This window comes from Scatophagus argus, chromosome 16 (genome assembly GCF_020382885.2).
Source record: "Scatophagus argus isolate fScaArg1 chromosome 16, fScaArg1.pri, whole genome shotgun sequence".
NCBI classification, from domain to species: domain Eukaryota; kingdom Metazoa; phylum Chordata; class Actinopteri; family Scatophagidae; genus Scatophagus; species Scatophagus argus.
The window spans coordinates 8191545-8214495 of NC_058508.1; the positions used below are offsets into that span (position 1 = coordinate 8191545).

At 41.0% G+C, this 22951-nt stretch overlaps 3 protein-coding genes across 4 annotated transcripts; all 3 read right to left on the minus strand.

Moving 5' to 3' along the window:
- Nucleotides 1–445: 445 nt before the first annotated feature.
- On the minus strand, nucleotides 446–9050 carry znf598 (zinc finger protein 598). Its single transcript, XM_046414614.1, has 12 exons — nucleotides 8634–9050; nucleotides 7575–7687; nucleotides 7038–7167; nucleotides 6267–6478; nucleotides 5921–6138; nucleotides 5246–5342; nucleotides 4460–4647; nucleotides 4251–4323; nucleotides 3268–4154; nucleotides 2607–2754; nucleotides 2350–2497; nucleotides 446–2067 (listed from the first exon to the last, which is right to left on the minus strand). Exons 1-12 carry the CDS (start codon nucleotides 8805–8807, stop codon nucleotides 1693–1695), a joined length of 2763 nt encoding a protein of 920 aa, XP_046270570.1. The 5' UTR covers nucleotides 8808–9050; the 3' UTR covers nucleotides 446–1692.
- A 665-nt stretch (nucleotides 9051–9715) lies between these two features.
- Nucleotides 9716–14840, minus strand: slc25a17 (solute carrier family 25 member 17). Its single transcript, XM_046414616.1, has 9 exons — nucleotides 14675–14840; nucleotides 14206–14266; nucleotides 14029–14095; nucleotides 13464–13615; nucleotides 13269–13385; nucleotides 12993–13141; nucleotides 11777–11872; nucleotides 11486–11571; nucleotides 9716–10181 (listed from the first exon to the last, which is right to left on the minus strand). Exons 1-9 carry the CDS (start codon nucleotides 14729–14731, stop codon nucleotides 10028–10030), a joined length of 939 nt encoding a protein of 312 aa, XP_046270572.1. The 5' UTR covers nucleotides 14732–14840; the 3' UTR covers nucleotides 9716–10027.
- Nucleotides 14841–15521: 681 nt separating this feature from the next.
- On the minus strand, nucleotides 15522–18670 carry rpusd1 (RNA pseudouridine synthase domain containing 1). 2 transcript variants are annotated; one of them, XM_046414617.1, is made up of 6 exons: nucleotides 18531–18670; nucleotides 17476–17697; nucleotides 17267–17390; nucleotides 17053–17155; nucleotides 16816–16917; nucleotides 15522–16420 (listed from the first exon to the last, which is right to left on the minus strand). In XM_046414617.1, the coding sequence occupies exons 2-6, from the start codon at nucleotides 17661–17663 to the stop codon at nucleotides 16008–16010; spliced, it is 930 nt and encodes a 309-aa protein (XP_046270573.1). In that variant the 5' UTR covers nucleotides 17664–17697; nucleotides 18531–18670; the 3' UTR covers nucleotides 15522–16007. The 2 variants fall into 2 exon arrangements, with proteins under 2 accessions (XP_046270573.1, XP_046270574.1); XM_046414618.1 differs by having other exon boundaries at nucleotides 18483–18629.
- Between the last annotated feature and the right edge of the window lie 4281 nt (nucleotides 18671–22951).

Sequence of the window (22951 nt, forward strand, 5' to 3'; positions counted from 1 at the left end):
GGGTCCTCTCTGCTTTACTGTGCTTTTTAGTGCCTTTCAGCTCATTGGTTAGCTGCTCGGCTGCAACCTCAGTGTTTTGGTTCACTCAGTCTGCTTACAGTGTCGTTTCCAGCCACAGGAGGCAACTGTTTCCAGTAAAAAGGCTCAAAAAACGCAACATACAGCATCTGTTCAACACTGAACAGCAGACATACATTTAAGCTTATGTACAGTCCAAAAAAAAAAAAAAAAATCAGTTATTGCAGGTTTAAATTCAGTTCACTGGAAAGTCTGTTTCAGTCAGAAAAACGGAAAGTCGGCAGAATTATAAAAGGTTTAAAGATGCAATTTGTCCTGTTATATTGCAGAAACTAAAAAGACGCTTAAAAGCACCCAACGATAAATGTGTTACTCTCTTACCACACCTTTTAATCTCTCTCACAGACCTCAAAAAAAGATACAGAAATTTAAAGTGTTGACAGACAACAGCTTTATTGAAGCCAGAGAGAAAAGGCAGGCAGCTGCTGCACGATGAATAGACAAACTCTACATACATACACACTCATTCAGATGCACAAACATACACACATACAAACACGAGACAGATGCACACCCAGGTGGGCAGCATTGCAAGCTGAGGGTCCTGAGAGAGAAGATGAACAGACTGTGTGCTGGTTGTAACCAGCCCTCTTCCAAACAAACAGAGTAAACATGGCCAGAGTGTCAGAGCTGGAATTCAAATGGAGGCAAAAAGTGAGTGTGCGTGGTGTTCGGAATGACTTTTTTTTGTATTACAAGCATTATGATTGCACTAAATTTTCTTCATGATAACAGAAGGTATACCCAAAATAAATCCTAGTAAAGTAAGTAGTTATAACTGTGGAAAACATGCAAGGAAACTCTTTTATTGTTTAGTTCCATTTAGTTTCACACCATTGCACTAATTAACCAATTCATCAATCACCAACTCTAATGTGAATCTTCAGTGAACCAAATGCTCTTTAAAAAAAAACAAAAGGTATAAAGCATTTAAATGTGAACCAAAATTTGTTCTTATTCCCATTATTTACTTCCTGTCACTCACCCTCCTATATGATACCTCTGACAGGGAAAAATCCAGTCTCAAAACACTTAACAGGCCTTTCTCCCCATGAAGCAACAATTAATTAAAAGCAATTAAACTGCTACACTTAAATAAATATGGTGCTGAACATTTGAACTGAACGTGCTTTTGTTTATTTTGCCATCAAACTAAGCTGCCCCGCAGGGGAATTAATCAAACTTGATCAACTCTGACAAAACACCTTTTGTCATCAAGTGAAAAGGCAAAGCAAAACATTGAAATGAATACGATTTCCTTTATTAGGGAGCTATGTAATCAAGCAAAGCCTCAGCTTGTCTCTCCTCTTTCTTCATTAAATAAATTCTGGTTAGACCAGTGCCAGCTGGAGACATCAGTTGAAATGGGGCAAATTTGTGTTTAACTTGTGAACATTCACACAAAACCTATTAACACAATTCCCCATGGAAAGTAAAAACACCATAAACCATCTTAAATTCCAATTTGTTATGAGATATAATCCCCAAACTCTGCTGGGATGTGCTCACACTGGAATCAGCCTGCCGTTTTCCCTCACTGACTTTGACTGGGACTCGGGGGAAAACTGAAAGTTAACCCCACGATGGCAAACAGGGCAGAGGAAAAGCAAGGGGCTAGCTGATAATTCGGCTAATTGACTGCAAGGAGGGGAACTCCTCACTCTCACCGACGTGGAGGGTCTTGTGGGAGTTGAAGTCTTTGGGGGCCAGTACCTGTCTGCAAGTGGGGCACACCTGACAATCCAGTTCAGCTGCTGCGTTAGCCGCTGGGGTCGTTGTCTGCCAGGCGTTCTTCTTGTTCTTGTTCTTCTTTCCTCCTCCTGCACCTGACTGCTTCTCCATTGCCTTGCAGTCTCCGTGGGCAGTCAGGAGCTCCTGCTGCTTGCCAGTGTCCGGCAAGAGCACCAAAAGCTCGTTGAAGATGCGGTTAAAGTTGTCTCCGAGCAGGTCCTTGCAGCTGCGGTGGTACTGGGCTGCTGAGATCACACCCTGAGAGCAAAGGAAGAGGGTCAGGAGGCAGACGGAGGAAGCAATGAAGCTACCAATACGCAACCATTAACCTGGGGTGCTATTAAACATGCTTTTGTCTCAATATTAACTAATGCATATTGAAGTTGTTTGTAGAAAAATATCTATAGATCAGAATTAATTTGTTGTCATAACTATTGATGTAAAATCACAAAAAAAATAAAAAATCCACAAGTTACATGCTGTTGTCGTTGGTAAACAAAGTTCTCAGGATGACAATCTTAATAATTACGTAGAGAGTACCTGTCTGAACTGTGCAGAGTAGTTTTTGAACTCGTTGAACTTTGACTCATCATTATGGAGGTACTTTCTAATGGACAGGATCAACTCCAGATTCCGCTGATGAAAGTCATCCGGAGCCATGTAATCACTGCTCAACACCTTCGGGGGCCTGGGAAATTTAAAAAAAAACATTCAAGTTCACACACTTTGTACCAGACAAGACTAACATCAACAAAACAAATGGTGCTCATGTAGAAAAAAAAGGGAGATGGTCTCACAGGTTGACTGCAGAGGGAGCAGGCACCACCACGTTGCTGTTGAGGGGGATCCCGGTGAATCCTGGGGGAGGTCTAGCGGCTGCAACTCCTAGGCCAGGTGGAGGAGGGGGCAGATCGGAGGCCTTCATCGGGAAGGAGCTCTTGAATCCTGAAAGATGAACAGAGTGTGAGCTGCTACTTCTACTGCAACAGCAGGACCCTTCAAGATATGTCCTCCCAGCAATGGCAATATGTGTGTTAAGTGTTATAGTAATTGAACACAAAAACCCAAACTAATGAAACTAGCTAATTTGAGGTGGCAATCAAGCACCTGGCAATCACAGCTAGACAGCTGTATATTCAGCAAACACACCCGAACACAGGACTCACTGAGCCTTAATACTGACAATACAATAACTCTAAAAACTACTGCACAGACGAGAAGTTACAACAGGCTGAGACTTTAACTTGCTATGGAAACATTTATTGACTTTGAATGTTGAGAGATAAACTGGAGCATTTCCAATTCACTTCCAGAAAATCTGTCTGACTTGTTTTTTTTTGGTTTTTTTCCTACAAACACACTCAGTCAGTCAACTCACTGCAAATGATGTAAACCTCTGATCATTTTATACAGTAGAAAATACATGGGTACAAAAGAAAATATTATGGAGTGATTTACCTGGTGGTGGTTTCTTGGTCATGAGAGCAGGGAACTCTTCCTCCTGTTCAAGAGGTGGGTCTGTGCTGGGATGTGGCGTTACCGCAACTGCCTCTTTATTAATGGGTGGTGATTTCTCAGGGTGGCCATTAACCAACCCACTTGTCAGAGCTCCTGTCACAGCACCGGAAAGTGGTTTGTTCCAAGATTTCTCAGGGACGTTCTCCTTTTGCGCCACCGTTTCCACTGAGACTGCACTTACACTTTGTGTCACCCCTGAAACTGAAGATGAAGACGTAGGGGGCACAGCTGTGTTCTTCTGCGGCTTTTTCTTCTTGCTGGCTTTTGAGGTAGGAGGATCAGGGTTGGGGTTTTGGTTTGGAGGGTTGGAGGCCACAGTAGGAGGTTTGCTGTTGCCTCCTTTAACGGTGAGCAGAGAGGAGATATCCAACATGGTGGGGACCGAGCGGAACTCCTGCTGAGTCAGTCCGCCGCCTTCATCATCAGAAGAAGGAGGAGATTGGGTAGATGTGGCTTTCCCACTGTCCCCTACTTTCTTTTTCCTGCGTGAAGATGAAGAAGATGCTGAGGAGGAGAGGACCTGAGGGCCAGAGGGTGCACATGAGAGTGGAGGGGGAGGTCTTGAGGAAGGAGGGGGATGAGTGGTGGGTTTAGCTGGAGCAGTATGGTTGGACCAAGCCGAGTTGGTGCGAGCTGCAGTTTTGAGGGGCCGGACTTTGGACACAAGAGCGGGGAAATCCTCCTCTTGGAAAGATGAAGTCTTCTTCTTTTGTGCAGAGTAAGCAGGGGTCATTGGTGATGTGACAGCAGCAGCCGAGAGACTTGGGAAGTCGTCTTCCTTTAAAGCTGCTCGAGCTGCTGCTACGGGCACAGGAGCTGGATTTACTCTGGGGAAAGACAATAACAAAAATTGAACACTTCATTCATCATTTCAACATGATGTGTGATACGGATTTCACTTTGCACTGTATGTGAGTAGTTACATGGATGTGGCAGCTGTGGCCCCTAAAGCTGGAAAGTCATCTTCTTCTGGCTCAGTGCTCTTCATTGTTCTTACTGCAACAGAAAAGACAAGAAGCACATGTCAGCACAGAGTGATTTCCTGCAGTCACCTGCAATCCTTGTATCAGCTTTTACAGTTAAATTAGCTGCATCAATGACCATACATTAACTGGTACATTTCCTTTTTCACCTGGAGGTTTGCTTGTTTGGTTGATGTGTCCATTCTTGTGTCTGGGCTCTTCTGGCTCTGTCCTTTCTGTCCTGTCCTCTCGGCAGTGTTTGGGAGCGCTCCTCTCCTGCACCGCTCCTCTCTCCTCCTGACGACGCATCGCCATGGACGCCCTCATAGCAGCAGCCACCTCCCTGTCTTCTTCCTCTCTGTGTGGATGAGCAAACACTCAAATAAACCCCACAAAAGCAAAAAGAAACCAAATTACAGCTCCAACAACTAGCCAATTGATTAATCACAAAAAATATCAGCAATTTTTAATTAATTGCTTCAGTCATTTTTCAAGCAAAAATGTCAAAGATATGCTGCCTCCAGCTTCTTAAATGTACCTAATTTGATGACATCACTCTGGGAAATTGTGAGCAGCATTTTTCAGTTTTTTGACAGCTGACAATTTTGACAGTTACAAAAAAAAAATGCACCATGACTGGGAAGATACAGGAATCTGACTGCAACAGCTTATACATTTTGCATAAATTGGTCACATCTGATGAAGCCTTTAGAGACTGCCAAGCACTGCATGTCAAATGCGCAAATCCACACACACACACACAGAGCCAGGCAGCATACTGTGATACTCAGTTGTGACAGCCTCACGCAGCCATTCATTACATATTTTCCACATTCACTCTTCACCAATGGCACTGGATGCTCAGCACTCTGGTTACCAAGCTCTTCGTTTATCCTTCACAGTTTCTGTATGCTGTTGCCATCCAAAAAAACACTGCACAGCTAATTTAGACTCACCGGGAGTACCTCCAGCTCTTCTGTCCCCCATGAGACCTTCCTCCTCTTCCTCCTCGACTGTGACGCACCTCCTCATAGTCCTCACCTGTCACCAGACCTAAGGACACACACATTTTCTTCACATTCTCTTCGTTCAAACTACACTTGTCAATAGTGATCCCCTAAATATAAAGATAAGGTCTGTCTCTTCCACACACACACAGGAATTATTAACTAAATAACCTTGTAATTTATGTTATTATTTTTATTTTGTTTTTATTTTTAAAGTTCTGATCTCAATTCAGTTTCAGTTTGTTAGCTTAGTTTATTGTCTAAAAATATTCAGTTTCAACATTTATTTCACTATAATATGGGGCAAGATTTGAAAAGAGAGATATTACAATACAGACACATCACTTTGTGAAGGCAACTGACTCAAAAGTTATACAGACATCCGTGTGTTATTAAACAACTAATGTCTTTTCATGCTTTTTGTGGGCATTTTGTGTACCGTATATTTTCTTTATAATAGTCTTGCCGGTACCGTTTTGTTTTGTTTGTTTTGTTAGTTTAATTTTTTTAGTTTACATTTTTATTTCAGTTAATTAAAATGTTTTTTCTCACTTCAGTAGTTAACTAATACTAACCCTGACACACAAACACACACATTCACAGAAGAATATCATTCTCACCAACCTTCGTTCCTCCTCTGTTGTCTCGGGGCGTAGTTAAACTGTAGGTCGATGTAGCGGTTCTGTCGAGCCTCTGCCCTGTTCTTGCTGTGTGCTGCTGCCTTGTGGGCCTTGTAGTCTATCTCAGTACGGAATGCATGGGTGAACTGTTCTGTGGCACAGCGGCCTTCCTCACACAGATAGTGACTCTCTTTGAAGTGCTCGCTCAGGTACTGATAATCACTATTGGCAGCATGGTTAAAAAATTAAAGGTCAACAAGTGATTTTTAAGCAAATTACAAAAATGATCAATAAACTGAAAAGCTAAATGGCTATATGTGGTTTCTGTGTGCATTTGAAATAATACACACCTGTAATATTCTTGGGAACCGTCTGCATCACAGAAATGGCAGAAGTAGTGGTCCCTACGTAAGTGTTTAAGCAGCTCATCATTATCAAGGTAACGGTCATCGCAGAACTTGCAGAGCGGGTGTCCTCTGTGACTGGTGTCGTCTGGGTCTCCGTGCGCTCGGTGACGTGCCAACTCCTTACGGTTGTACCACTTTCGCTCGTGGGAGAAGATCTGGTGGGAGAGGAAAAGTTCAAACAACAAATCTCTGACAGCAGTAGGCCGTGATCTTGATCTTTTGAAATATTTTCTTCTGACATGTTCAACATGACTTGCTTCAGAGCACTGAAGAATACACACACAACACTTCAAAATAAAAACTGTTATATTTAAGGAGCATCATCTTAACATAACAAGTCTTCAAAATGTTCCGATAGGTAGTTTCCACTTTATAAGCAAGCGCTCCAGTGTTTGGTCTGAGAGTTACAGTTTAAGGGGACAAAAATAGATCTGTCCAGTAATAAATACATAGAATAGATTACACTGTAATTGCTGCACAACAGCTGGTGCTGGGAACAATTACGTGGATCAATATTTACTGATAATTCTGAAACGTCAATATAAAAAAAAAAACTCTTTCCTGGTGTTGTGCACCTAATGGTATACTGTGCAAGACCTTATGCTGTCAACTCAATTTGCCTTCTATGCTGTGGTCAAACACAATTTTTGTGGTATTACGACTATGACAAATGACCGGCATGTCCCAGGATCAGCGGGTTAGGGATGAGTATACCTTGAGATGCTTTGAGCAGAGCTTGCAGCAGAAGAGCTCATGTTGCTTCCTCATGTGTTGCTCCAGCTCCTCAAACTTGGAGAAGACTTTAGGCTCTGAACAGCGGAGGCACTCTGGCAACAGCAGATGCCTGATAAAACAGACATGCGGAAACATGGAAAATTCAATGAGTATGTGAAGGAAAGATGCGTTATTTCAGAGTGAGGAACCGCCTGCACTGTCACAACAATGGTTTGCCTGTTTCACCATGCATAAATGCACATGCAAGTGACATGAAATCACATTAATTCTTTTTTATAAAACAAATCGTTTTAATCGTTAAAATCAACGTTGATTGGGTTTCTTTAACCCAACGCCTTGATTTTGGCTACTTTTTTGAGGGCCTTGTAACACAAAATTAACAGACACAGTCAAATATCACCAGCACATTACCATCTAATGGTTGAGTCTGCATTGATTGTATTTAAAAGAGTTCAAATTACAAACAGTGTGTGACCAACACAATCATGAGGAATGGATACTGGAACAGAGCAGTACCTGTACTGGGCATAGATCTTCTCATTACTGAAATAGATATCATGCTTCTTCTCACAGGGGAACTGTTGGTAGGGCAAGCACGAGAAGGCCTCTAGTTTTTTCACGAACACCACCTGAGAACAACATAAAAGTCAGAATGTAAGAACTGCTGATCATTTTATGCCAGACAATCTTTGAGGAAAGTGGGGAGATAAAAGGGCTGTACTTCACTGTTGAAAGGACAACTTACAACATTTAGGTTCTCAGACAGGTTTTGGTTTAATAAAGAGCTGGATAAACGGCACATTTTTAGTCACACCCTACGGAACTGTGTGAATGCATTCACGTTATAAAGCCCAAACAGCAACAATAGTGACATCCAGATGTAAAAGTAGCTGACAACTGACACAAGCTGACTGCTAACGTAACTTTTGAGGGGAGAGCTAGGCCCTTGTTGGTATCACAATGCCAGGCTGCGCTGGCAGGTTGGCTGACGTCCATCGTTAACCTTAACTAGTATACTTACTTGTATCTGAGAGCAGCTTTGCGCAAGGAAGGAGTGACTGACAGACAGACACGACAATTATCTTTAAAAAGCTTGGCATTTAAACACACACCAGCCGAGAAATGACAACAGACACACTACTCATCTCTCACGGTGGTCTGTTTGAGAGGTGACAGTTAACGTGTCCTGACAGTTCACTAAATCACAAGTTTACTATCACTTCATCATTAAATAAAAATGACTAGGTAAGTGCTCACATGCGGAAGCCAGCCCGTTAGCTGACTGACTGACTTAGGGTATAGCTAACGAGCTAACCTATAATGACAGATTTGCTAATGTTGGCGTGAGATAACTTAGCTAAGCTAATGACAGCGAGAAAAAGTAGTCTTGAGCAACTAGTAAACGCCATTGGCTTCTATATATTATTAACCACCAATGTTTTTTTATTTATTTATCATGAATTTACCATTCAAATATATCAGCAAATTTTCATACAACAAAACTAACAGAACGATGCGGCCTAGCTAGCACCACCGTGGGCCATCCCCGAGCCACAGTAGCAATGGAATGCGCACCTTGTCGAGCTCCTCCCGGCAGACTGCGCAGTACTTCTGATCGCACAGCACCCTCATTTTGGTGGAGCAGCGGTAACAAACCGGGTGGTCGCATTTCCCTAAGGCGAAAATATCGACTTCTTGGCAGCATAGGACGCAGTGCTTCTCTGCTTCTTTAGTGGCTGTTGAATCCATAGTCGCGAAAAGGCACAAATCAACTTTAATAGTGTTTGCTATCAGCGAGAGCCACAGCCGCTGAAGTACTTACGTAATAATGAAAGTCTGAGCTACAGGCGCGTCGCGTAACTGTAGTCTCAGCACTGATTTGTATAGCATGTGGATAAACGGCAACCATTCCTGTAGCGCTGCTTATGCCCTATACCTATACTTATCTATTTGCGCAGGCTCTCACGACTGTTCCACGTGTGTCCCATAGTGCGTGCCGGTCTGATATGGTCTAATCTCTACTTCCATTACATATTACATAGAAAACTCAAGGTAGACCTGATGACATCACCAGTGTTGTCCCAAGGTAATATTCAGTATATGAAGTTAATACAAAACTCTTTTCTTTTTATGTTTTCTCTGGTTTGCTGTGACAACCTCGAATATCAACCTTTAAACTCAATCCTCCCTCAGGTGTTTTATAGAGTCAATCAGTCGTATGTGTGAAGGCCGTGACTCTGCTCTCCTACACTGTGGAAACTCGGGCTCAGTTAGAACCATTTGATTTGGTTTCATTTCTGCTGTAATGAAACTCACACTACATCTTTCAATAATCACTCTCTAGTTTCTGTTCAGAACCAGATGATCTATTGAGAACAGTAAATAACTATGAATTGTCCCTGGAGCTAGCAGTTGTGGTGTGTAAACAGTTAGACTGTGACTCTGCTGTTCCAACAGAGAGGAGAAAGGTTTCATGGTACAGATCTGTGTGGAGGATCAGCTCTTACCGTCTTCAGTCTGGATCTGCACTAACTGTTTGTCGTTAGATTCCTATTTCTACAACCTGGAAATCGCTTACTCAGGTCGGGCCTTTCGTGACATCGGATATAACAGGAATAAATAATAAGCCTCAAAAGCCAAAAGACATCCAGAGAAAATCCAGGACAAATAAAGTTGAGGTTTAATGGGAGTCGTTGTACTCACGACACTGTGTAACCTGATGTGATAATGGTGAATCTGTTTCAGCATTTCCAGCACTTTTTATCATAATCATTCAGGACTGTTACAGAAGGACAAAACAGCAAAATCAATGTTATCCTGACAGTATTTTCAAGATGAGGTCACCGTTAAAGATGAAAGGAAGGTGATAGTTTTCCAGAAAGTCTCCATCGCTGCGGCCCTAAGCAGTGATCAGTACCATCAGTGCTTTAAAGTGGTCCAGTGTCCATGGTTGGGAAATGTCTTGCTCGCTAGCGTTTCTTGAAGTTTTTGTTGCTCAGTCCCATGACTCTGAAGGTGCAGCTGGCAATCTTCTCATAAAGAAGCAACATGAGGGCAGCAGTCAGCACCGTCTGCAGCAGCTTGGCCTCCAGGCCTTTAAACAGACCTAACACGCCATACTTCCTAAAGAAAGAAAGCAGGGTCAAAACAGAAGAATCATGTTAAATTCGATTATGTGAAAAAGCAGAAGTCTTTGTTAACATTTTTTCATGCAATGTTATATCTTGTATTGTCCTTCCAGACACACAAAAGCAAAAGAAAGCGCTGCATGATAGACTCAGAGGTTAAAAACAGAATGGGTCTCAAGCAAGAACCACTCGCACAAATTTGTTCTTATAAATCACACTTAATAGCAGGAATGTAAACACTGAATGTTATATTTTAGCCGCTGGCAAAAGTCTCACTCTGACAGCTGCCTCAGCTTGCAACATCACTGACTATAGACTACAAATTAGACACGGACAACTTTGCTTAAGAGCTTTTTAGCATCTAGCTTTATTTCAAACCAGTTATTTCAGACTGACTCTGCTAAACCTGTTATCTTTTCTTCTGCTGATTTCCAACAACAGAACTGGAGGCTATGCAATGTGCAAGTCTTCTTTTTACATGGTAAAATGGCATGGTAACATGCTTTCAAATGGAACTTGCCCACTAACAGAGTGGAACAGGTAGCCTTATATGGCCAATGTAGGCACACTGATTATGCTTAAGTGTGCAGGTACTCTGAATAGGCAAAATGAGTTAAAATGACTTGTATAACTTGTATACTGAACTTGTATAAACAAAAATTAAATCATGACATTAGGAGGCAAATATGAAAATGTTTTTGCATGGGGCCCATTGTTCAGACCACAAGAAAACCTGATTATTTTCTCAAATGAATTGACTGTTATGACTTTTGAATTTGACTGTCCAGTCTGCAAGTGAGCAGGACAGATTTGTACATTCAGGCATTGTTAATTCATCTGAAATGTTTTTCAGATGCTAACTAGTGGTGCAGTTTTTCAAATAAATACCATAAGAACAAGTTGTAAACCCCATGATGGACATGTGTACTTCTTCATTGTAATATCCAAGTCACGCTGCTCTAGGTGGCTGTAGGTGTCACTTTAAATGATATACAGGACTGTCTGTGACCTGATTTCAGATATACCAGTTAATAATAGCAATAGCAATTCTAATCTCCATATGCCAAAACTATTTAAGGTGCTAGTCTGAACAAAAATCGGTTTACCACACTTTTTCACATTCTACAACAAAGTCCTTGTAAATCCACTGATACAAATGCTCTAAGTCAAAATCTAAGTCATCATTGTTTTATTCATCTCCAAAGAGAGCAAATAAAATGGGACCATAAAAGTAGACAAAATTAAAATTTCAACCTTATTTGGAAACCTTAATATGTAACTGTGTGTATGTGTACCAACCTCACTCTGTTGACCAAAACACACTTGATAGTCCTTAGACTGGACAGCACTTTTGACTTGTCTGTTGACTCGCCAAACTGACCAAACTGTAGTAATCGTAAAGTAAAAAACACAAACATTTGTTCTTAGATGTGTAGAATTTTTATGTGTGACCTAAACACTTTTTTCAAGTGTTTCGGTGGCAAATGCTTTTGTTTGTAGAGAAACAGAATAACCTTGAATAATACATTTACAAATTCAAAATGTTAACCAACCACAGCTCTCCCAGAGGCAAAGATACATAAAACCTACCCTAAGAAGGGATTGAATAGTCTGCAGTGGATATGTAACAGTGGTGGCAACAGCTTTGGCAACAGCACCAATGACGAAGATCTCAGCAGATGACAGCTTTGGGGGACAAAAGAAGAAAAAACCTTTCACATTTTGTGCTCCGCACTGCTGTTTTTGCTGTTTTCTACAGCAAAGAAGAGAAGGTGGTGTCATGCATCTACAAAAAGGCCTCTGTCTGATCGAACCGTAAATGGTAAAGTGAATAAGTAACATTTTCCCCTCCTTTATCGTGAACATCAGATTATCTTTAATGCTTCACAAAAATGTTCAAACGCACGTGGAATGAAATACGGTTCACACATTCAGCCAAACTCTCTGCCTAAGCCACCTGATAATCATGTGAACAGAATTACCAAGCGTCTGCTTGTCAGGTGTTTACTCATGCAGATGATGGGATGACCTAAAGTGATTTCTCTTCTTCACTTTTACATTGGTAAGCGGATACGTGGGTCGTTTATAACCATGATGTAACTATGGTATTACTGACATCTTATTGAATAAGTAAGTACAATTTGACAGGTTTAGATTTTTTGCAATGCCTGTAGAAATAACAAACTAAAGTTTAAAATTGTTATGATAAAATGTATGCTACATTTCTACATTTTAGGGTGATGTAATGTGGGCTTGTGTCCTCACTGAACGCAGTAAGTTACAGTGTATAGAGTAATAAGTATAGAACATCAATCTAACTTGAGTTTAACATATTTTGAGTATTTATATATGTAACCTCTATTTCATGTTTCGATTCAAAATGTGCTGTCCTGATATATAATCTAACACTGCCATTGTCATTAATAAAACTATAAAATTTCAGTTGTTCCAATTCTTTAATACCAAATTTGACTTTTTTATTACTATCAAATATGTATATTGATATTAGCTTAAAAATCCCATACTGGCTGGGCTCAACAATGTACACAAAAATATCAACACTGAAATTAAAATACAACTATTTGTTATTGAAATGTCAGAATTTCTTGTAAGGATTATGTGATGAACGATGAAAGGAAAATATTGTAATTATAAACTATCCAACTTTGTTTCCTAAATCTGTATTCTTCTTGCCATGCATTCCTTCCTCTAAAACTCCGCTCTGATTTCAGCACTCAATTTTCCTTTCCCTTTTTACAGATATTTTTCCTAATCCTGCCATCATCTCTCTCCAGTTCTCACTCACCTCCCTGGGAACTCCTCTCCTCAGCTGCCTCTTCAGTCCTTCATAAATCATGAACTGGATGGCTGGGTTCAGCACCAGCAGCAGTGAGGGGAAGGTCCCATTCCACAGTGCTCCCACGCCCTCATTGCGAATGATCTGCCCGAATGCATCTGCAAAAAGCAAAAGAGCAAATTAGCCATTACTGAGAAAAAGAGACCTAAGAGCTTCAGAAAAATAAATCCCGACTCAGAATAACTTATTAGAATATATATGCAATTTCAGACAATGACCACATACCCTGAATGCCAGCGTAGTTGGTGGGCCGTATGTCTGTATTGCGAAAGTTGGAACCTTGAAGCTTTAGCCTGGTATTGACAACCCACAAAGGAGTGGTAACCAGTACATTTACAATACCTGGAGACAAGATGGAAGATGAAACTTAAGACGGCAACCAAAGCAAACCCTTTTATGATCTGAGTTAATGAGGTTTACCTGCAGCGATGCCTATGAGCAAATCAGTGGTGGGTAATGACTGTTGTCCCCTCAACCAGGTAGCCTTGAGGCTGTGGAAGCAGTAGAAGTAGACAAAGTTGGAGCAGCACAGGCTGCAGATAACCGGGAACCAACCTCTGTATGGAGCCAGTCTGCAAATGGGGACAGCAAACACACATCTTACGTCTTGGAGGCCTGCTGCTGATATACTGTTGTGGACATATCTTTTCTTTGCACCTTTTTGTGATGTGCTTGTGATGTGTGTGTATGTGCTAAATGGTTTTAGGGAGGTCAGGATATCAAAACAGCATGTGCCTGAAGTGTGTCTTTAAAGGACAGCAATGTCCACCTCCACTACGGGCTAAGAGAGCTCTAACACCACTGTGTGTAGGACTTGAAGACGTTCTTCATTGCCTGTATTTGTAGTGCTCAAAATGACAAGGGGCATGATGTGAAATGTGGGATATGTTTTTACATATATGAACTGACAAAGATAACACAGAGTGTCAAGAATTTACTGACAAGCAACAAAATCAAATCTGGTCTAATGACGTTTTTCACTCACAGTCCTTCCTCTTTGACAATTTCTGCCAGGATGGCTGGAGTTGATCTGGCCTTTCTATTTTCATCCACTGAATACAAACAAAAGTACAACAAGTATTGAATATATACACATTACATTAATTATTATTGTAACTGTAAATAAGAATAAGACTGCTTCTCTCTTGTTTTTTTTTTTTACCTTGAAGCCTCAGTCTGGCAGTATCAAGAGGGAAGAACACGGTCATGGCAGTCACACTTCCCTAGTACAGGGAGCAGACTCAGCATATTCAATGCCTTTTGCACCATATGGAAGAAATCTTGCACCAAACGCCAGTTAAAAAATTCTTAATTTAAAAAATGCATGAATAACACAAGCTCACAGCGGAAGATAATGTATTTTCTGAATGATCATAAAATACTATTCAATTCGGCAAGTTTGGCAGGGCATATAAAATACCAGCTGCTGCCGAACGGAAAGGTTAGTCAAAACATTTCAACACTCACTTTATAATTTGATATGTTGCGCTATCAGATCTAAACATCAGGGGACATTTTGGATGGAGTTTTGTGTGAAGGATGTGCAGCGTGTGAGCACCAGTTAGGCTGTCATCACGTTACAGCTGTCATTATAATTACAGACATGAACAATGAAAGAAAGGCGAACTTACCGCTGCCCCTGACACAGCATGAACCAAACTCTCATATGAGAAAACCGAGAAGCTCATTTTGAATTTGGTTTGTGCTTCCAACCTTTTGCTCGACTAAAAAGTTGTTATTCTTCCCGCAGCTGGCCGTTAATGCCTCGCTTCCTTGTGGACTGACCAATCAATGTATTGTCACTGTGACGGATTTGTAGACGTTTGTTTATGGAGCATTATGGGTAATGTAGTTCTCACCGTGGCTTAAGTCGTTTAAAGCTTTCACCCTTTACAAATTAATTTAGGTGAACAGGATCATCTTCATCAACACAAACGCACCTTTCTGTACAATTTTGTTTCACTGAAACCTTATAATAGAGAACCGTGGATAGATAGATGAGTTTTGTGCTTTATGTCTTTCTTTCCTTTCTTTTATTTTTATTTTATTGCACGTCACAAATTGTTTATTCTAATATATGATGCAATAATTGCTGCCATGGGCCATTTGTTGGCGTCTCTAGGCCATACCCTTCTCACACGGACTCTCAGGGTTTGAGGACATGCTGTTGTAGACAAATTAACAGCTGTGTAGAAATGTTCCTACAACCTTCTCCTGATTGGTTTCTTTTCAGTAAATGCCTTCCTCTCAATGTGTGTTTAAGCTAAAATCCTTTGATTACTCACATGTGAACCACGCTCACTTTCTGGGGACCTCTGACAGTAACTGGTTAAAGCAGCAATGATTAAAGAATCTTTGTTCCACCATTTATTTTATTTTTTTTTTTAGTAGTACTTTTTTATTTTTTACTTTATCTATTAGTACTGAACCAAGATTTATTTGTAGATTTTTGTTTTTACAATGACACAAAACTTTTTAATGTTAAACAGACTGCTTTAAAAAAAAAAAAGGGAAAATGGCTGAATCTTCGTTCTTACTGACATACAGTGCAGTGGGCTATCTTCTCTCAGCTAGGATTTATGTAAGATAAAAGCCACACAGGGTGTGTAACAACACACATGGTAAAGTTATCTGACCAGATATAGCAGAAACTTATCTCAAAAATCACAAATTAATAACTGTTAATAAGTTTGAGGACGTGTATACGAGGGCAGCATGGTGGTGCAGTGGTTAGCACTGTCGCCTCACAGCAGGTTCCAGGTTCGAGTCTGGGTCTGGGCTCTTCTGCGCAGAGTTTGCTCACATATATTGTTTGCAATAGGTTAGTGAGGGAATTAAAATACTGCTTCACTTCCATGTATGCCATTTACATGCAATACAGGGGGTCAATAAAATGGAGCAGGCATGCTCCACGTGGCCTTCATAAGCTAACATTTAAAATAACTTAACATAAATAATAATACATTAGTCTCCAGCCCATTCACTCAGCCACTCCTGACACTGCCTCCTCTGCTCCTCACTCTCCTCCTCAGTCCTCTGCTCCCTGCTGGCTTTCCTTCTCTCCTCCTTCATTCTTGCCCTCTCTCTCTCATTTTCTTTGATCCTCCTGCCCTCCTTCGCCCTGTGCTCCAGCAGGGCGTCCACAGTGTCTGCCAGGGTCTGTAACGAGCGCTGCGGGACCCACTTAGGATCCTCTGTGGGGCGAAAGGGGTCTCCAGCAGAGACAAGCAGAGGCTGAGGCTCCAGAGGAATGTGGAGGAGGTGAGCGTGCAGCATCATGCGGTAAGGGGCATCGTCCTCTCCAAAGCTGTAGGTGAAGTCCCCGACGATGGGGTGGCCAACTGCGCTGCAGTGGACCCTTAACTGGTGGGTTCGTCCTAGGTGGGCAAAGTTGGTGGTGAGGACAGGCCTCCAAAAGTCTGTGCCGTTAACTAAACATTTTCATTACGCAAACCAGTGTGCCTGGAATTTAGCAGGTCTGATTAAAAAAAGCAATATTTAGAAATATATTCAACACCATTAGCCTATAAAAATATTTTCTGTAGGTTATTTTGCCTGCTTATAGCATGTGTTTGTGTGTGTGAGACTGTGCCATTTACTGCTCTTACATCACTTGCACACAAACAAAAAAATCACGAGACATAACCTAAAAACAAAATTCTTCATAAACGCTCTCTTTAGTATTGTCCAGATACGATTTGTTTCTAAACAAGGTGAAAGAAAGAAATCCTTCATTTTTCATGCACAACAAGAAGCAAACGTGTGTTGTTACCTGTGAGTGGCTGCAGTAACACCTTGGTGACACGGTCTCCATCATACAACCCATACTCTAATACCGTCAGCTCTGTTTGGCAAGGCTTGGGGTTCTCACAACCTTACAGGAGAAGGATGGGAATATAAACAGTTTAATTTATCATTCTGTTGTATCATCTGATAAACCCTAAATGACAATTTTGAAAATTTTGATCACACACACATATACAGGACACGCCAAGCCAGGCTTTTATACCTTCTGTTCCCTCAATACACATCATGTGTGTTTTCCCCTCTGAAGAGTTCTTGCCAATGGAGAAGTTCACAGTTTGTGTCTTCTCTTCCACCCAGCCACGTACCTGAGAGGTAAGAAATTCTAAATTAATTTTTTGCAGATTCTTTTAATCACACCACATATAGAGACATAACTCTGCTATGTGCATGTGTGTCACTTAGCTTCTGTTACATACAAGAGCGAGGTAGGCTTTAGTGACAGTGCGGTCCTTGAAGCAGCGGTATGCCTGGCCGGCAGCAGCCTTATTGAGGGCGACACACAGAGCCCCACTTGTGGAGAAATCCAACTGATGACAAAACCTGTTATTCAGAGGGACAGATGATGAGGCAGTTACTTTTTATGAGCATCATGGAAGTGAGATAATGTGGTTAGTGCGATTCTGACCTGAATCCATAGTAGGTGCTGGGGTCTGCCAGCTGAGGGAAGTGCTGCCGAAGTTGTGCCTGTACAGTGAGTTTCTCATACCACATTTTACTGTCAATGCGGATGTCCCAGTGCTTGTCCACCACAATGTAGTCATCGCTCTGGTACAAAACACGCAGGCTCTCCAGGCTGGCAGGCTCGGCGGTCATCGTGTGGCATCTAGCTGAAACAACTCACAAAGGCCTGTAAAGACAGAGTGGTTGTTTTCATATTTCACAGTCTCACTTTCATTATGACTGAATCAGGCAATGGCGCAATGAATATTCAGAGCCGTTATAAGCTCAAGAGTCAAAGTTTGGAAAAACTTTATTGTCCATTAATGTCGGCAATAATGGAAATTTATCTTGGCTTTTGAATTTCTCATCTAGATACTGTACAGTACATGTAAGAAACATCAAATGCACATAAAAAGACATTATATGTAGCGATCTTTCAGGCATTAAAAAAGTAAGTACTGCGCACCAACAGGAGGAAAGTATAAATAATGAGATGTAAAACTACTCTATTAAAAGTATGACTAACAAGTTTAAACAATTGTAGCGGTGGTGCAAAAACTACAACATTCTCCTCTGCGATGTAAGGTACAAGAATAAAGAAACATATGGAAATAATCCAATAAAGTAGTAAGATACTATTAACAGCTCATGAAATCAACTGACTGCGAACAAAAACTAACAAAATTGTAAAAGAGCATCAGCAACATGTCGAGCAGTACATACTGCGCACACTGACAGGAACACGTAGCTATGTATAGTAACCTTATGAAGTTCTTTTCTTTCTTAAATAAGTGTACTCTGCCATATTATGGTAATTACCAATGCAGAAAAGAACTGCCGTGATTGATTATTGGTTAGAAATGTTAGCATCGTTGGTTTGCTAGCTACTGCTTGCTAACATCATGAGCTAACTAGCTATCTGCTAGTGTCATAATACTGCGATTGTCTGGTAAATTAATACAAATAACTAACCGAGCTTAATGAGTGGGATATTTTTTCAGATACCGAAAGTAAACGTACATTTTTATGAAAAATAAAAGATGTAAACAAATCCACAAGTGGAACATGGACTGCGCAGTCGCTTTTTCTTCTTCGTTGTTTGTTATGGCGGGTAAGAAACCAATATGAAAAGTGTAAGACGCCATCTACTGTACTGGAGCGTAACAATGTAACAACACAATTTTGTGTCTTGACTTCTGTGGCCAGGACAGCCCTTTCGTTCACTCTAGAAAGTTATTCAAGTAACCGAGCAAATATCCTCTGCTCTACATGTTATACATGTTCCAGATCCCACATACATATGATCGTAATATCTAAAGAAAATTGATAAAATATTCATTATAATCAATTAGTCATAGTAATCATTATAAAGCTATCAGTCAAATTCATCTTTAACTTTGTTTAGTGTGTGTTTTGTGTGTTTTTTTGGTTGATGAATTACACTCACAATAAAGAATGTAGGGAGGTGGAGACAGTCTGCAATCTTAACTGTGCAAAAAGCATAAAACGTACAAAAGAATAATTACACTTACTCAGTGATGATAAGGTAACCAGATGAACTAGTTTGCACGTATTAATGTATTTGTTTATGAATATTTTCTGTGTGTAGCTTGGGTGGGGTTACTATATTTCACTTTGTGTAACTGAGGTACATATTTACTTCTTTCTCATGCTTTTAACAACCATGTGACCCCTCAGGCTCAAACTTATATTGTAAAGTTTAAAGACATCCCAACTCTTTAATTGGTAACTGGTTGGGTTTGTGGTATGTGGTACTACAACATTATTATTGTTTGGGGATTCACCGACATGGCATGCTGGGACAATGAACAGAGCATTCATTAATGTTTTCAGTCTGATCAGTGAATTTTCTACCATGACCAGCTACACTGCGTGATGTGAGAAAGACTCACTGACTGTAAGTGTGAATGTTCATCAGTCAGTGAAGCAGATTGATGTAATTTTATCTCCTCTCCAAAGCAGTTTACCAAAATGCTTTTTTAATGGCCACATTTTGGATTGTGGCAATACTATTGAGCCTAAAACGCAGGAGTCTGTCATCCTGACACAGGGGATTATGTCTATTGCATTTGTTTCATCTGTTTCTGCCCTGTCAGAAGGTACTGTTCCATGTGACTCACCAGTCACATTATTTGTGAGGTCCATAATCCCTCACCTCGACCTCCCCTCGACACTTTCATCTGGCAGAGGTCAACGGCTTTGATGACACGCTTCATCCAGTATTGTGACCATGTGGTATGTAATGAAATGCTGTTGTTTTGTCGGTTCTTTTTTTGTCTTTTTTCATGTTGTGGTCTATCTCAGGGCCACAGCATCCAGTCCTTTCACTGATATTGCAGGCAAGCACTGTTTTCTTACTGCGTGCGTTATTCATATACACAAAGTGTAACAAGCTGGAGGCTCATGTTTGAAAAGTAAATGACGATGATAATTCCTGGACCATCAGAGAGTACTGGGACCGAGACAAAGAAAGGTTGAGTTCCAGGAGCAGGGCCAGAGAGGTGCCATGGTGGGGCTACACACTTCAGTTCAGCTTTCTGTAGCACACTTTTGCCCATTCTCAAAACTTCTGTGGCCCATCAGAGCTGTGTGGACATTTTTAATTTGAGCAAAACTCCCCAAAAATATTTTATTCTTTCTTGTCAAGGGGCAGATACAGGTGTAGTGTGCAAACTTGAAGCCTCATACAAAACAACATAGAGTGAGAATGTGCTTCATAATGAAGTAGTAGACATTTTGTGTCCAGCAGTTGAGCTTATGACCTGAAAATTATTTGCATATTCATATATTTTGGAATTTTTAATGTGGGACAAGGGATAGGTGTCATTTTAAAGATCTTGCAAGATCCTGCAATAACCATGTCAGACAGAGAGAATGTTTATGTCTACCTTAATATATGTGTGGAAGTGATCTTTAATTTTATATAAAAAAGATTGGATTAATTATCTAATTTTTAAGAACATTTTTATTAGTTTCAGTCATTTCATCATTTTTGTCAAAAACTAAAGATCATTGGACTCACTATTATAATTAAATATGGTTCTTCATTCAAACTCTTTTTGATTAAACTAGTTTGGTTAATTTATCACTATTTCTTTTTCACCTGTTCACCACCTACAGTTAACATCTGGACTTTTTAAAACACTTCAAACATTGTATAGACCAAACCCAGCTGGGCCCTGTTACCTGAAGCAAGTTTCCCAGCTTATTTAATGTGACTGTGTGTCCATCCATTTTCTATACTGCTTATCCGTCAGGGTCGCGGGGGAGCTGGAGCCTATCCCAGCTGACTACGGGCGAGAGGCGGGGTACACCCTGGACTGGTCGCCAGTCAATCGCAGGGCAACACACAGAGACAAACAACCACACACTCTCACACTCACACCTAGGGGCAATGAAGAGTAGCCAATTAACCTAATGTGCATGTTTTTGGTATTGTGGGAGGAAGCTGGAGTACCCTGAGAAAACCCACGCAGGCACAGGGTGAACATGCAAACTCCACATAGAAGGGCCCAGACCGGGATTCGAACCTGGAACCCTCTTGCTATGAGGCGACAGTGCTAACCACTGCACCACCGTGCTGCCTGTGATTTATTTTCATTTCATGTTTTATCTTCAACAGTCCAACAACTGTAGCAACAACTCAACTGCAAGTCTACATACGGAACTTTTATTTTGAAATAAGCCAATCCTCCAGCATAATCATCATCTTCTGTGGTATGGATCCAAACACACACTGATCATTTTCATACCTCAAAGCTAACAAATTATTAGCAAGGCTCTGAACACACTGTGCTGAAACACACTGGTTGAATTAAGTCCTGACTCTTAAGTAATCCCTGAACCCAGCCAGGTATGAATGTGTTTCAGCTAAGAAGATCAAGAGTCATTATATAATTGGCATTTCATAACTCAATCTGCTTTCCACTCTGTGTGTGTGCGTGTGTGAGTGTGTGTGTGTGTGTGTAAATGAGACAGGTGTTTCACTAGATTTGGATTCAAACGTGTTGTCTTGTCTCTATTGTCAGATTTCTAGATATTGTTGCATAACATTTCGGAGCAAATCATCTTAGAGAGCTGTATGACAGATTGGCATGTTTACCTGGGTATGCACTGTGACAGGAAAGCAGGACACACACACAAACACACACACACACACACACACACAAGGAGATGCACGTGGCATTACGCAGTTTCATTGGAAATCACAAAGGTTTCAGTCAGATGACGGGGAAGATGAAGAGGAGATGGACTGACAGGCGTTAAACACATTCATTGTCATCTTTGTCGATAACGAGAATCTGTTATTTTTCCTTGAGCCAACACTGGATATTCTTTTTGCTGTCTTAACTATACAATCTTAAACATTAACTGGAAATACTGCCAAATTTAAGATAACGTGATTGTGAAGCGTCAAGAAGAAGAGAGTTTCATCTTTTGTACTTTTGCGAATGAAAACTCACCTGGATGTGGTATATTTCTGGATTAAGCTGACTGTCCAAGCTGACTGTCTCCATCTTGGATATCATTCTTTGCACTCTTTAGATCTCCTGAGGGGTTTGAAATCTTTGTGCCGGACGGAAACCAGTGTGATAAACATGCAATACTAGCTGTGTCTCTCACCTTTTCTCAATCTTGTATCATCTGTTTCCTCCAAAGGTGTGAATATACAGGCTGGCTGGCTGTGTTTCCCTGCTTTTCTGGAGAGTTAAGAAAAACAGCTAAGTTGATAATAGAAAGTGAAAGTGTGGTTGTGTGTGGCTCCTTTGGCCCTTGCATGTATTTCTGTATTTTTCTCCTTTTTCTTTCACCTTGCCACAACTTCAGTGTTGTGATCTGTCTGTTCGCGATGCCGAAGTCATTTCTGCAGGCTCGCTGCGATGAGCCTATAATGACATCGGACTGGGGCCTCCCTCTGCTGCTGGCTCTGCTGCTGCTGGCGCTGCTCTATGCCTTCCTGTACCTGCCGGCTACAGCCCAGAGAGCCCTGCTGGAGCAGGCACTCAGCAGCAACAACACAACCACCGCAGAGACCACAGCCAGCAAGGAGGACTGGCTCTCAGATGAATAGGACAGATGTTGACTGACGCTGCTCTTGGGTAGTTGGTGTCCAGCTGTCAAGTGTGGTTTTTAATGTCCTGCAGGATGAAATGATAAAATGAAGCAGACCGACTGAGTTGTTGGGAAAAACCGAGTCAGTGGGCTCTTTGGATTCCTTGATCTCGCAACACCATCCTAACACATGGTTACATGGTTATAACTACTCTCCATGAGCTACAAGTGACTGAATGGCATCAAAGGACAGTTTATGGGAGCAAAACATTTTATAAATAAATAAAATCAAAAACAAATGGCAAAGCATTACTGTCTTAAAAAGACGACAGGTTTAATCTGTGGATTTAACTGCTGGTGATTGTCAG

Bases quoted from the DNA above. Each gene is read 5' to 3' on its own strand.
- slc25a17 (XM_046414616.1), bottom strand. From the start codon at position 14,731: ATGAGCTTCTCGGTTTTCTCATATGAGAGTTTGGTTCATGCTGTGTCA. The intron at 13,142-13,268 runs GTATGTGGTCAT...TGCTTTTTGCAG, and splicing joins CAACTACGCTGGCATTCAGG to ATGCATTCGGGCAGATCATT. The intron at 10,182-11,485 runs GTTGGTACACAT...TTCTTTCTTTAG, and splicing joins GTTTTGGTCAACAGAGTGAG to GAAGTATGGCGTGTTAGGTC.
- znf598 (XM_046414614.1), bottom strand. From the start codon at position 8,807: ATGGATTCAACAGCCACTAAAGAAGCAGAGAAGCACTGCGTCCTATGC. The intron at 7,688-8,633 runs GTGCGCATTCCA...TGTTGTTCTCAG, and splicing joins GCCGGGAGGAGCTCGACAAG to GTGGTGTTCGTGAAAAAACT. The intron at 4,648-5,245 runs GTGAGTCTAAAT...TCATCCACACAG, and splicing joins AAGAGCTGGAGGTACTCCCG to AGAGGAAGAAGACAGGGAGG.
- rpusd1 (XM_046414617.1), bottom strand. From the start codon at position 17,663: ATGACCGCCGAGCCTGCCAGCCTGGAGAGCCTGCGTGTTTTGTACCAG. The intron at 17,391-17,475 runs GTCAGAATCGCA...TCTGAATAACAG, and splicing joins AGCACCTACTATGGATTCAG to GTTTTGTCATCAGTTGGATT. The intron at 16,918-17,052 runs GTATAAAAGCCT...TTCTCCTGTAAG, and splicing joins GTGTATTGAGGGAACAGAAG to GTTGTGAGAACCCCAAGCCT.